We start from the raw sequence: 14,956 nt of genomic DNA on the forward strand, positions 1-14,956 counted from the left end.
ATGAGATATTTTCACATTTGCTTCTATTTTTCCCCCCATTCTTTTGATTTTGCTTTATTGCTTCTTGATGTCTTATAAAGTCATTAGCTTCCACTTGCTCAATTTTTAGGGCATTATTTTCTTCAGTGAGCTTTTGTACCTCCTTTTCCATTTGACCAATTCTGCTTCTAGTATTCTGAAGCCTGTTATGTATTGGTCTGTATTCCTCTCTCACTGTTGTGCAACAGATCTTCCTGCTGATTTTTAAAATTATCTTGGGTTGAAAAATTATTTTTCTCCATCCTTTGTGTGTTCAGCTACTCTAGAATTTGTTTTGAATTATTTTTTAAAGGTATATGGGGAGGGTGGGATTACAGGAGCGCTCAGGTAAATCCCTGCCTTTTCTCTACCATCTTGGCTCCACCTAGTTTTGTATCTATTATTAATCTTTGGTTAAAAACTCTGCCCTTCTTCTAAGTATACTGATCATTCTTCTTGGCATTATTGTAATTACTATGTATATTGCTTTCTTGGCTCTGCTTACTTCACTGTATATCAGTTTGGGTAGTTCTTTCCATGCTTTTCAGTCTTCATCAATTGATGAATGTGTACTTTGATCCCAGTTCTTAGCTATCACAAAAAATACTATTATAAATATTTTGTAGTATATGAAGATTTTTTTGATGACTTCCCTTTCTAATTTTTGTAAAGTATTTTGACCAGACTGCTTCTTTGATCCTGTCATTTCCTAACTAGTATTCTACTTATCTGTATACATGTTGTGTAATATATACTCCCCTATTTCCTATACAGAATACAAACTTCTTATTAGCACAGATCATTTTTTATTGTATACTTAGTTTTTACTATAATATATTATTAATATTTATTGGAATGACACTAAGGACAGACCTGCTTTACAATGAATTTCATTCCATAACACATATTAGTGTACAAATAGCAAAGTTAAATTGCCTAAATATTATTGAAAATGAATATATTTTTTCCCCTTTGCACTCTTCATCATGCTTTGCATCCCTTGATGACATCACATAAATGGTTCTATTTTCTTTCAGTGTTCCACAAATGGATTTGCAACACAGATGTTGAATGGAAATGGCCAAAGTATTTGTGGCACATTAGGATCAGGAGTTAAAAATGGGGGACACGAATGCTTTGAAATGGTGAAAGGAGGACATCAGACCTTGGAATCCTGTCGAGGAGGACATCAAACTCTGGAATCCTGTCGAGGAGGACATCAAACTCTGGAATCCTGTCGAGGAGGACATCAAACTCTGGAATCCTGTCGAGGAGGACATCACATTGTAGATTCATGTAGGAATGGAGGACATGTTGAAGTTGATACTTGCAGATATACATACTCTGAGTGGCACAATTATACTCAACCACATCTTGGTGAAGTAAGTTTTCTGGGCAGTCTCTAGGTTATAGTTATTTGTATTAGAATTTTTGAGAATATATATTTTATGTATATATAGATATTACTATAGATACAGATTTACATCCATATTTATATTTGCCACATATATATTTGTGTGTGTATCTGTGTATTTCTCTCCTTCCTGATATGTATATCTAGATATCTATACCAATAAATAAATAAATACACACACACACACACACACACACACATACACACACACACATATATATATTATATGTATTATATGTGGGTATAGACACACATATATATGTAACTATATATGCAAATATGTACTGAATAGTAGATTTGTAATAATAGACTAAATAAAATTTATATTTTTAGAAACAATTATTGCATATTTTCAATCTATACTTATTTGATTATGTATTAGGAATAGATTTTATTTTATCCATTAGATTTCACTTAATTTATATCTTTTCACTACTATTAGCATATCTAATGAACCCATTAAAACTCTTTTAGCTCATATGAGTGTTTCACTGTAAAAATTCCCTTAATAACATAAAATTAAGAAAAAAAACATACTTATATTTCACAAACTCCTTAAATTGTTCCTCTGTTCAACACATTGTACTTGGAAGCTTATTCTTGGGAAAGCTTCTGCTGACTGGCAAGGAAGAATGGCACTTTACAATAAAATGTGTGCAAACCATTACCAATTAGGGACAAGGAAATTTGGTAGACAAAGAACAGGAGGACTGACACAGAGATATATCCTTGATTTCTTTTTGAAATGTCTAACTTTGAAATGAATTACGTTTTGTATTTTCTCATGTAATTTTATTGATTCATTTGAACTATATGGAAAACTATTTCCCATTGTTTCTATTGTTTGGAGGAACTTGACTTTGATTTACAAAAATATAGTTCTAGATTGCTTATCAACTATATTGAACGCAGACTGTGAAGATCTGAGCCCTGGTTCTACCTCCTTTTAATGAACAAATATTGCTTTTAGTTATAACTTCCTGATGGAAACATGATTATAAAGAATATATGTATGCACGACCTAACTGCATGATTGCTATAGATCTACTAAATGTTGATTTTGTAGTGTGCTTATGATACAGGCCAACTTTGTACATTTTTTGTGTGTAGGAATCCATTAGAGGACACACTCTGGTTAAAAATTAAACAATCAAAGGTAAATAAAAATAATTTTTACATTAATCTATTTAGGTGCCTCTTTTAAAATAATAAAATGTGTTTTCTTACTTTGTAGAAGTTGCATCTCTGCAATCAGAATGAAGACAACACCAATGCTCAAGATTATGTTCTATCATATAACTATGAAGGAAGAGGCTCCACGGCTGGTTCTATAGGGTGTTGCAGTGAGCGCCATGATGAAGAAGGGTTTGAATTTTTAGATCAACTGGAACCCAAATTTGCTACATTAGCACAAACATGCATGAAGAGATAAATGTGTTGATAATAGTTCTTTATCCTTTTTCACATAGTTTAGAGGAAATTAGAAAAATTAAATTTGATGATTATGATGAGAGTGAATTTTTCTTCATTTTGAAAAGAGGATGTATTTACCCTCACACAATTTTTTTCCCCTTTAAATCTATTTACCTTTTCCAAGAGGCAATACAAGGCAAAATCAAATCACTTTTCTTTATTTGGAGGGCTAAATAGATAAATGACTATTTCTAAGCCTCCATTATAAGAATTAAAAGTTCTGTATTCACTTGTATATTTCCCCCTCCCTATTTCCCTCATCCTAAAATTGTTATTAAAACTTTGGTGATGATGCATTGGCAGCATACCAAGTGATTTCCATGCCAACAATCCTATAGACTGTAATAATTTCAAACTAAATATAATGCAATATTTGAAACTTTTATTAGGTGAATGTTAGTTCCTTGATCATGTAGCATGATGAGAGAGAGTGAACAGAAAGGCAGGAAAAAAGGAAGGAAAGGGAGAGAGAAGAAGGGGAAGAGGAGAGAAGAGGGATAAAGGTAGAGGGGGAGAGAGAATTTTATATTCATTATCTAAAAATGATATTTTTAAAAAAAAAGTAGCTCTTTATTAAACTAACTGATTATAATACTTACTGACTCTTGAGTCAGAGAACCTGGACTCAAATTCTGCCTTTGATGCTTATTATTTGTGTGACCGCCAGTAAGTTTCTTAATATTCCTCTGGCTCAGTTTCCTCATCTGAAAAATCATGGGCCCAACATCTTATCTATGATCTTACATTAAATTTATAGAACTCCTTTATTTTTCTTTATTCTCTCTGTGAATTAAAAGACCTTATTAATTTCTCTGACTTGGTTGTTCCCTTCCAGTTATTGGCAGAGATAAGAATGATCTTTCAGTACTAAAATTGCAGGATCAACAACATAAATTTCTCTTTGAAGAGAAGGGTAACATTATTTGCTTCTGGTTGGGCATTCTCTTTTCAACATAAACCTTATCTCTAATAATGTATAGGAATGCAGAGTGTTAACCTTTTACTACTTATGAACAATGAAAGTAAGTTTTAATAGTATTTAATTTTCCATAATTCCCTTGATATAAAATGGCTAATGCCTTTTTTAGAATTGTGATTTTACACCTTAACTTTATAAGCCATAAGCAGTGAAGACTGAGTACATATAGAGTGTTGTGTGTCAAAATCAGAGCAGAATAACTACCAGTATTTTTGATATAATTATTATCTTCATGGCTGTTAGTCACTTTTGGTAATTCCCAAAATAGGTGGACTATGAACATTCTGTAAACCAGGGATGAGGAACCTTTTTCCTGCCAAGGGCCATTTGAATATTCATGGCATCATTTGCAGGCCATACAAAATTATAAATTTATAGAACTCAAACAGTAAAGGTTATTGTATCTAGATTTCAGCTCATCCTCTCCTGTAGTTGTCTAAGGAAATGATTTCTTGGCTCCCTTATGGCCTATGGACTGGATATTCCCAAATCTTGCTCAGAAGTGTAGAGATCAAGTTACTTCATTTCCCCCTAAGTTTATGAATTATAAGATATATAAATGGACTTCAGGACATCTTCATCCTTGTCCTACATATTGTTCCTTTCTGTTTTCCGTCAATACTTCTACCTTTTTTTCCATACAAGCTGTTCTTCCTTAAATGCTCTTTTATTTTTCTCTTGCTTCAAGAATCTGTATGATTTAAAAGAAGTCATGGGGTTCGTATACTTCATTATTTCCTAGGACTACCTCCTCCCCCTCAAATACCATCAATTTGAGATTTAATTTGAATTGCAAAGACATAGCTTTTGGAAAATTTAGTCACACTCTAAGTTTGTTCTCCACCTAATATAAATTAATGTGGTCAGGTTAGTAATTGCAAAATAAAGGGAGAGGGATTTTGGAATAGATGGCATAAGAGAGCATAAGAAAACTAAGAACCTGAGATTTTGGAACAGAAGGAGTTTCAGGGGTGAAAGAAGAAGAAAGGAAAAACAGAAGATACCAAAAACTATTTTTGCTTATTCATATATTATATAGGATCCTCTACTCTTCTTTGTAGCCAAGAATTGTTGTAATATAACTTGATGGATTAATGAATAGACTACCAGGCCTGAAACCATACCAATTCATCTTCCTGAGTTCAAATCTGGTTTTAGACATTAACTCTGTGACCCTGAGCAAAATCAATTAACCCTTTTCTCCTCAGTTTCCTCATTAATGGAGTGAGCTAGAGAAGAAAATGGCAAAACACTCCAGTATTTTTGCCAAGAAAACCCTAAATGGAATCATGAAGAACTAGACATAATTGAAACAACTAAACAACCAACATTTTTGTTAGGTCTCTTTATACAACCTCAGCCCTTTCCTTTTCCCCTATATCCCTACTTTCTTCTGCTTTGAAACTTCAGTAAATTTAAAAGGGAAAGGGTTTATGTAAGCTTGGTGGGGGAGCTTGAGTGAGGTTGGTGAAAGGATGGATCTATACTTAGCTATGTACATCCCAAAGGTGTGGGAATTTTATATGTGCTTAGCAGTAGCTTTTTAAAGAAAATATTTTTCTTGATACAGTATTTCTCATTGGATATGTATTTTGTACTTTTAATTAGTTTGCTGTTGAAATGTCCATTAAAAAATTTAGACTTTTAGAAAATATATCATCTTTTTATATTTTAAAACAGTTAATAATCTTTCTGTTGATTGGCTTTATCTTTACAATGTACAATTCTAAAATGTGTGCTATTTTGACCAGAGTATGGATATTTAAAAGGAAAACCTCAAAAACTTTTTTGAAAAATGACTACTTTTTATACAAATGTACAGACTAATTTTCTTGGTTTTATGGAAATGTATACACTTAAAATGTTAATTGTACACCCAATTATTTTTCATTGTTCATTTTTGTAACAATATTCATTATTATATTAGCTACAACTTTATAGAATTGTAAATGGGCTGGGAAAATAAAAACATTTACTATATGCTAATAAAAGGACTTTCTTTTTTTGTGTGTGCCTTTTGTTTAGTGAATTATAATGCAGATAATTTTTCCCTTAAGCTTACCATCAAATGGGCAAACAAGAAAGGCTAATTTATTAATGACAAATATGTGTTGAGGATGAAAAAGTATGTTGAACAGTTCTAAAGATAGAAAATGAATTGATTTGATCTTAGTAGATTTCCCAGATAAATATATGGTATAATGGCCAGTAGGGAAAGTATGTATTATACAGACTTTAAGAGAGAGAATCTAGGTCCTGGGACAAGGAAAAGCCCTCTATGATATATAGTTGAAGCTTCTCATTAAATCTAACAGGAATGGCACTGGATATTGAATCAAAATTACTGCAGAATATGACTTCAGTCACCAAATACAATGTTTCCAGTTGTACTCATTTTTTTTTTTCTTAACTCCCTCCACCCCCCTTTTTTGGCCACTTACCATTTAGGTGATTTCCTATTTCAGTTCTGTTATATCATCTTATAATCATCTAGAACCAGATAAAATTTATACATTCATTAACTTTTGAAAAAAAATCATTTTCTATATGTTTTCACATACCAGGTATACAAGTTATGTCAAGTCAAGGACCATTTCTTATATGTCTTTCCTATCCCTTAGGCACAGTATTGAGTTGTCATAAGGTTGAAAATTTAAAGGAAAAAGGAGTTTTAGTTTCATGTACTACAACTCATTTACAAATAAAATAGTAAAATTCACATTTCTATTTTTTTTAAGTGCAAATATTTTCTTTACAAGAACCATGAGGTAAGTGTTACTATTTTTTTTTTCCATTTGAAACTAGAAAAAGTATATCCAACTGATATACCTGCGTTATAACAACTGGTTAATGGAATGCCTGGGCATGGAACCCTTAAACTCTGATGCTATCTGATGGACTTTCCACTATAAACATAAATTGAGTAATTAATCCCTTGCTAGTAAAGAACAGGTCTTCAAAAGGGAAAACCTGTGTTGTCAGACAAGATTCAGAAGTTAAGGATTTTATGAATTCATAATGTATAAGCGATTGAAGAGAGAAAAATGATTTTTTAAAAAATAGTCTGCAAGGCATTGAAATGTTTAGAGGGACTATGATAAGATCGAGAAAATTAGCTATTCCTCTTCTTTGTAAATCTGCTTTTAATATTATTTGATAGATGTATCATTGGACTGCGAAAAGATTTTAGTAGTTACAAAAGGTCATTCATTTTGTCAAAATTCACTATAGTGTCCTGAATATTATAGTTAAATAATTAATTTAATTCAAATTTTAATCAGCTTGTTTAAATTAGAAGCTATATTGATCTCTTAACAGACGTCATGCCTAATAAATGGATGATCTAGGAGTCAACTCTAGATCCTTGACTCCAAAGCTGGTGTTTTTTCCCTCCTATCATACTATTAGCTTTTGCTATACCTTTGGGCAGTCTGAGTCAGTTGTAATTGTCTGTCTTTTGCCCTTTCCCATTGTATTCCTCCTTATCGTCTCCAAACAAAACAAAGTAGAACCTAAGAACAGAAGCCATTCTGGCTGACACTCCTGTTACATTGCTCAGCTCCATCAGTGAGCATTCTCCAAGTATGGATGCGTCTTAGTGGGTGGAGACTGAGTTGGAGGGGTCTGGGTTTGGCACTGCTTAGTAAGTACTGATCAGTTTTGCCAAACCAAATCAAGTTATGTCCAACTTTGTCATGTCTGTGAGTCTTATATAGCTTTCCAGCTTCTGAAGTAGTTTTCTTCACCATCATGTTCATTTCATTAATCAAAATTTATTGAATGTTCAAGACAGTCTATCTGGTGCTGAGGGAAACAAAGCCACAGTCTCTACATTCAAGGAGTTCTTGTTTCTGATTCAATCTCTGCCTTGTTTTCTGGGTTTCTCTCCAGGCAGACACTTACTATTGATCACTGAACCTTTATTTTGTGCAGTCAACTTTTCCTTGTTCCATGTGTAACCCAAAACATGTGGGTGTGACTTATCTAATTAACAGTGGCTTAAGCAAGACTTTTGTGTCTTTAAAAAAAAAAAATTCTATTACCTAATTTGGATTTTTAAAGTGCTGCCCTATATTTTAAGGGACGCTTGGATAGTTAAAAAACTAGCACTTTAAAATTAATGCTAATATTGGTTTTTATATAGTTTTCTCAGTCAATAAAGATATGTTTCTGTCAAAAAGAAGAAATTACATTGTTTTTAAGGGACTTCTCAACAACATTCAGAAAATGGAAGAGTTGATAACATGGTATTTTAATAAATTACTATGGTAGCATTGAACTTTATTTAATTAAAGGAATGGTAATAATAAATGTTTAATCTGCAAGTCTGTCATTCTGGGCTCAGATTATCAGTCCTAAACTGCAGAGAAAAAAGGCTCTTTTCTACTATTCATAATAAAGTCTACCACTTTTGTGCCATTTTTTTTTTTTTTTGTTCACAACAGTATTTTGGGTAGAGAGATACTTCCAGGGATTAATAACTTCCTAATCCTTTTCCTAACTGAGAGTAGATAACTCAGAAGTCTTCATTGAATAATTATAGAATCTAAGAATTTCAAAGCTGGAAAGGATATTAGAAACCATATAGTCTAACTAGTTCCTGAAGAAGTACCTCTTCTTGGATATACCTGACAAACCTTGCCCCTTTGACTTAAGACAATATGAAGGGGAACCACTTCCTTGGGTAGCCGATCCCACTTTGGGATAACAGATCTGTTAGCACAGGTTTGTTTTTTTTTTTTTTTTTTTCCTTGAGTAGAACATGTGAGATATCAGAGCTTGACCTAGTTTGGGCCCAGTTTCCCTTATATTGCCAGGAGGTTAATTGTGCTTCTTTATCTGTCCTAGGATCATCCTGAAGCTCAGTTGGATCCTTTGGGATCCTTAAATAGAATCTGGTGGGTGATAGATAAAAATACTAGTTGGGTAATTTTTGCTTATATAAAGTGAAGCTCATGCTCTTATTTGATCAGTTTTCATTTACTTTATTTATGCTTGGCTGACATTTTACTAATTGAAAAACATTTGGGATAGGTAACTAGGTGGCACATGGATGGGATGTTGGACCTAGAGGCAGGAAGATCTGAGTTCAAATTTGGCCTCAGACATTAACTGTGATCCTGGTAAGTCACTTTACCTGTTTGTTTCTCATCTATAAAATGGGAATAATAGCACCTACTTCTCAGGGTTTATTGTAAAAGTCAAATAAAATAATTGTAAGGATCAAATTAGGCAGGTTTCTCTGACCTGAGACTATCATAGTGCTTGGCATATAGTAAGTGCCATATAACTTTTAACTATTATTATTTTCATTATGATTATCTGGAAATATAATTAGATGAGTAACCCTGAACTGAGAAAATGAAATATTTCCTCTTGTTATAAAAGAGAAGATTGAAAAGGAAAGCCCTTCAAAGGAAGGATGGAAAATTAAATAATATTATCTGTTTTTTTTTTTTTTGTTTGTTTGTTTTTTTTTGCAATAAGCATTTATTAAATGCCCTGTCAGAACACTGTACTAGCCTCAAGTCAGACAGAGAAACATCACCCTGAAACCTTCCTTCTATGGTATTACTCCTCATTTTACAAAGTGCAGCTGTATTTTGGGGGAAGCAAGGAGCAAAACATTCCAGATGACATAACAGAAGACATAATTAGAATAACACAGAGTTCCAAGAAGTGACAGGAATATTAACTCTATTTTTCAGAAATTATATTCAATTTGCTTCCCATTAAAAAAAGAAGTCAAGTTCCACTGGCCTTTTGTATCCATTTTTCTTAATAATGAGGGAACCAAATAAGTGGATCCATCAAACAAACAAAAAAGTCAGTTTGGGATTTCCAAATCAGTTTTTTGATTGACTTCTTTTCCAAAAAGTTATTTGTTCCTATGAAACATCGTTATTGACACAAGGATTGTGAAGAAACAATGAAACTGTGTTTCTAGGCAGGTTGCTCTGACATGAATAAATGAGTTTGAGCCAAAGGACTCTTTTACAGAAATTCCTAATGAATTACCATTTCTATTTTTTTTTCTTGCTTAAAAATGAATCATCACTAACAAGTTACAGCAGAAATGTAATAGGATCACTTGATCTGGAAAGATCATCTAGTACCTGTGTCTGAACCAAAATTCTTAAACTTATGGTTGTGTTCCAGTGATAGGAATTTGAATATTTAATTGTGAAGTTTCCTCTTCTAAGGTGTAAAAATTTACTTCTCTATACCCCTTCTGCCTTTTGAAGTCTTGCCTTCTGAGCTTAAGGAAACCCTCTTCTATCAGATAGTCTTTTAAATACTTGAAGATAGGTATCAGATCCTCCAATTTTTTTTCTCCAATCTGGACATTTCCAGTTCCAGGTGTAAAAGTGCATTTCTCTTGCCCCTCCTGCCTTCCCGTACCTTTTATAGTAGTAAAACTCTCCAGTGCTTTCCTAGGTAGAATCAGATTAAAATGCAATAGAGGAAATGTTTAATTAAATAAAACTACAATGCGGCATAGATAACACAGATAACATTAATGTGTGTGTGTGTGTGTGTTTTAAGCTAATACAGCCCCCAGGGATCTATTTCTATTTGAATTTGCTATCACTGAGCACACATAGTGCAAATTAGTATGCATTCTACTCCCATATCCTTATTTGTGATGTTAATAATAAAACATTTATTAAGTTCTTATAGTGTAATAGTCACTGCTAAACAAATACAAATAATGGGGAAAGACTGGATATAAAGGTGTGATGTAATGGGAATTTAACACATGTGGCCATGTCATTTAAAAATTGCCTATAAATGTACTAGAGGTCTGGTCTCAGACAAGGTAAGATGAAAGCTTATCTATCAGAATTCAGGTTCTTTTGGGAAAGGGTTGAAGGGACTGTCTGAAGGAGACTGAACTTATTGTGTGGCTTTCTTCTAATGCAGTTACTCTAAAATTACCTCTTTCAGAAAAGGAAAATGACAAATGTTGGAGGGACATGGAGAAAAAGAGACTTTAATATATTGTTGGTGGAATTGTGACCTGATTCAGCCATTCTGTAAAGCCATTTGGAATTATGCTCAAACGGTTATACATACTCTTTGACCTAGCAATACTACTACTGGGTCTAAATCAAAAAAAGGTATTTTTAAAAAAAGAAAAAAAAAACTATACATACAAAAATATTTATAGGAACTCTTTTATGGTGGCAAAGAATTGGAAATTGAGGGGGTACCCACCAATTGAGGGAATGCCTAAAGAAACTATGATAAGTGATTGTAATGAAATTTTATTGTCCTATAAGAAATAATAAGCAAGATGATCTTAGAAAAACCTGGAAAGACTTAAAGAAGCTGATGTAAAGTGCAAAATATCAGCAATAATGTAAGATGATCAGTTGTGAATGACTTACCTATTCTCAGTAATACAATGATCCAAGATAACTCCAAAGGAAATATGAAGACAAACACTATCCTTCCCCTAGGCGGGGGTGGCGGGGGGAACCTGATGGTTTCTGAATACAGACTGAAACATACTTTTTCCTTTATTTTTCTTGTATGTTTTTTGTTTGTTTTCTTACACAATGTGACTAATATGGAAATATGTTTTGCATGATCACACATACATGACCTATATAAAATTGTTAGTCTTCCCAATGAGGAGATTGGGGAGGGAGGAAGGCAGAGAATTGGGAACTCAAAGTTTTTTTTTTTTTTTTAAATGAATGTTAACAATTGTTTTTATATTGGAGAAAAATAAAATACTAAAGAAAGAAAATGAAATAAATTACCTTTTACCTCGTTTCCAATTCTTTACCAATTCATTTCCTTTTCATTTACCTTGATTTTTATGTAGCCTTTGCCACTTGTTCACTCCCTTTTTCATAATATTTCCTCATGTGCTTCTATGATGTTCTTTCCTGGTTTTGCTATCTTTCTCATCATTTTTCCATCTACTACACAGTTCACCTTCCTCCTCATGCTCTTTACTCTAATATTCTCTGCCTTCTGCCTTCCCCTCTCTACACCCAATCTTTTGCTGACTTGTTCACCTCCAAGATCATCTCTATTTAGGTATTTTAAATCTACATGTTCAGATAAGAATCTCTTCCCTTATTTCCAAATGCCTTTTGGCGTTTCAATTGTATGTTCTGCCAAAACCTTAAACCCAACATGTCTAAAATGGATTGTGTGGGAACACCTCTAATAGAAAATGGATTTTGAACTGACTCTTGAAGAAGAAGTGAAGAGAAAGGCTATTTCAAACATTGGAGGCAACTAATTCAAGTCTCATTGTCACTTTCTCCATGAAGTTTTCCTCTAGTCATTTCTTTCCCTTTGAATTTCTATTAATACTTCCTTCAAACTTATACTGTAATGTGAAAAGTTTGGGTACAAGTTAGTAAAAGCATATGAGGTTTTATTCAAGTTATTAGTAGAAGTCATGACAAAAGGAAAGTCTTTGATACACAGGACTGAATTCATCAAGTAAGGAACCTTTGAACACAGTTTCCTACCAATATGCATAATATAGGTCAGCTAAGTGTGCAGTGGGCAGAGCATAGAGACTAGAGACAGGAAGATTGGAATTTGAATTTGGCCTCAGACACTTACTAACTATGTGACCCTGAACAAGTCAGTTAACCCTATCTTCCTTAGTTTCCTCATTTTTCAAAATAAGTTGGAGAAGGAAATGGCAACCCACTTCATTATTTTTGTCAAGAAAAAATCAAATGAAGTCACAGTCAGTCATGACAAACTATTGAACATTAAGAAATGCATAATATGACAAGCAGAAGGAATGGAATAAAGGGTTTTATGTTTGTAATATGGGACAATAAGATAGAAGGTTACTAATCTGTAATTGAATTCATTGCAAAAAAAATTTGAGTAGAGAAAAGACAAATGCTAAGCCCTCTGGCATGGTACTAATCCTTCCAAGTTGACATTCATTCAGTAGCTGCTCCTAAAGTTCCTAAATTCAATCAATTCTTAATTTATCTAATTGAAATATCATTTAACCTGCACTTTTCTGTCTTGTCCACAAGAAGATTGTAAGAGACTTTGTCAAAATGATTTGTTGAAATCAAAGCATGCTATATCTAATATACTAGTTTAGAAAACTTTAACATCACTTATAACAATAGTAATTAGAATTTTTATACTGTTTAAGGTCTGCAAAGTGCTTGAAATATTTTATTTGAATCCTATAACAATCCTAAGATAGGTATTATTAATTTCATTTTCACAAATGTGGAAACTACCATGAAAATATTAAATCATGAAGATCTTAGTTCCAATTCTGCTTCAAACACCAAGTGATCCTAGATAAATCATTTGATTTCTCTTATCCTCAGTTTTCTCATTTGTAAAGTGGAAGTAATAATAGTTACCTATCTTTCAGAGTTATTGTGAAAATCAGATAATATACTTAAAGATCTTTGCAAAGCTTAAAATACTATATAAATGATATAATTATTGTTGTTATTTTACGAAAACAATATATTAAATTTATGAGACAAATGAGTCATCCAAGCCAAATTCTTTGAAATAGGCAATAAGTGGCTGAATAAAATGGTCATTAAAGCAGATTTAAAATAGAAGTTCTAATGAGAGACTGGCCAATGAAGAACCATTAGGACACATGTAATATTTTCTTCCTGTTGCCAATCCAATATGTGGAAGCTTGGTGAACTTTCATCTAGTCTAATAACTTTGAGGTTTATTCTGTGCAGTGCTTTTTCTGGAATTTTTTAATTGACTTAGGATCTGAAAGGATCAATGGTAGAACTATAAATATGTTCAAATATAAAAGGATAAATATAACTCTCCCTTAGCCCTTTTTGTATTCTTTTCTTTCCTTCAGCTTTTGCTGCTGCAAGCATGTAGTGCTAATGACCCTGGCTCCCTTTATCTGATGGCTAGATAGATATCTTGGATTTCATCCCATACAACTCCAAGATTCTCTTGTGTCCTTAAGAAGGCTTGAGACTCTGCCAGTGGATCCAATCTTCATTAACGTTGCTCCTCTATGTATAGAATGTACATCCCCTGCACTCCAGTTCCATTTAATCATTAACATTCAGATTAGGTTTTATAAACAAATATTTACTTCTAAGGATATAATCATAAATATATAAATTTGTTCCCCCAACAAATATCAAACATAATTCCTTTCCTTTTGGGTGAGATAGTGACCCTTACTTAAATTAAAATCAGAAACTCTCAAAGTTAAAAAAAAAAAAGATTTATTATGATCTTGGGAAAAAGGGCAATTCCTAAGATCTTTGTAGAGGAGTGCAAAGCACAAACTACAAAACATAAGATTATATGGACCAAAATCTCTTCTCCTCCTTCATCTTTTCTCCCATTGCCTGGGGGAGTCCAGGATTACTCCCTAAATGTGGAAATTCTGTTACCTGAATTCCCAAAGCCATCATCTACTTTTGTGAGAACCAAGTTAGCACCCTGGATACCTTAGAATCAGCTGGAGTCAGGATAAGCAAAAGTCCTTGGTCTTTATTCTTGGTCTTTAGGGGTAGAAGGGAATTGGATGGACACAAGATCTCCACCACCTTCCTTCTCCCTTCCTCTACTGCCAAAATCCCTCTGACCTGTCTTGCTCCACCCCCTGGTCCCTCCTACAATTCTCTGTATACACCAAACAATTGAGCCAGCACAGAATAGAAGGGACATTTTCCAAGCATATTCTAATAGAGTATTGTCCAATAAGTAATTAGCCTTAAGTGCTCGGTTGTCTAAGTGCATCTGCTCAGAGTTTCAGCCCTTTGCATCTCCCACTTTCTTTTGTTTTAGAACACAGGTAATCACACTTTCCCTGACTTCTCAGGAAGGGAGATGGAAAAGCATCAAAGGGAAGTGGGGATTGCTAGTGGTTTCTGGGCTGAAGGATCTTATTAGAAACAGGTATGCACAAACCCATCAGTATGGAAGGTATTACACAAGCACATAGGCCATTAATGATGACTCTCCCCACAGCCAGTGCATGCTCAACATGGTGTAACAAACATGAATTGTACATATAAGTAGTGTTATAACAAACAATATCAATCAACATGGTGTTGTAAAAGATT

General features: G+C 33.3%; 1 protein-coding gene across 2 annotated transcripts in view; it reads left to right on the top strand.

Annotated features, from left to right (window-relative positions):
- LOC127543921 (desmocollin-2-like) overlaps positions 1-5,875 on the top strand; it is a 57,361-nt gene extending 51,486 nt beyond the window's left edge. The window contains exons 15-17 of one of the 2 annotated variants that reach the window (XM_051970296.1): positions 1,056-1,400; positions 2,543-2,588; positions 2,667-2,757. In XM_051970296.1, coding sequence (XP_051826256.1) covers positions 1,056-1,400; positions 2,543-2,578 — 381 coding nt within the window. In that variant the 3' untranslated portion in view covers positions 2,579-2,588; positions 2,667-2,757. Of the gene's footprint in view, positions 1-1,055; positions 1,401-2,542; positions 2,589-2,666 lie in introns of both variants that reach the window. The other variant, XM_051970295.1, reaches the window with a different exon arrangement.
- Positions 5,876-14,956: the final 9,081 nt, after the last annotated feature.

Source organism: Antechinus flavipes, chromosome 1 (genome assembly GCF_016432865.1).
Source record: "Antechinus flavipes isolate AdamAnt ecotype Samford, QLD, Australia chromosome 1, AdamAnt_v2, whole genome shotgun sequence".
NCBI lineage: Eukaryota > Metazoa > Chordata > Mammalia > Dasyuromorphia > Dasyuridae > Antechinus > Antechinus flavipes.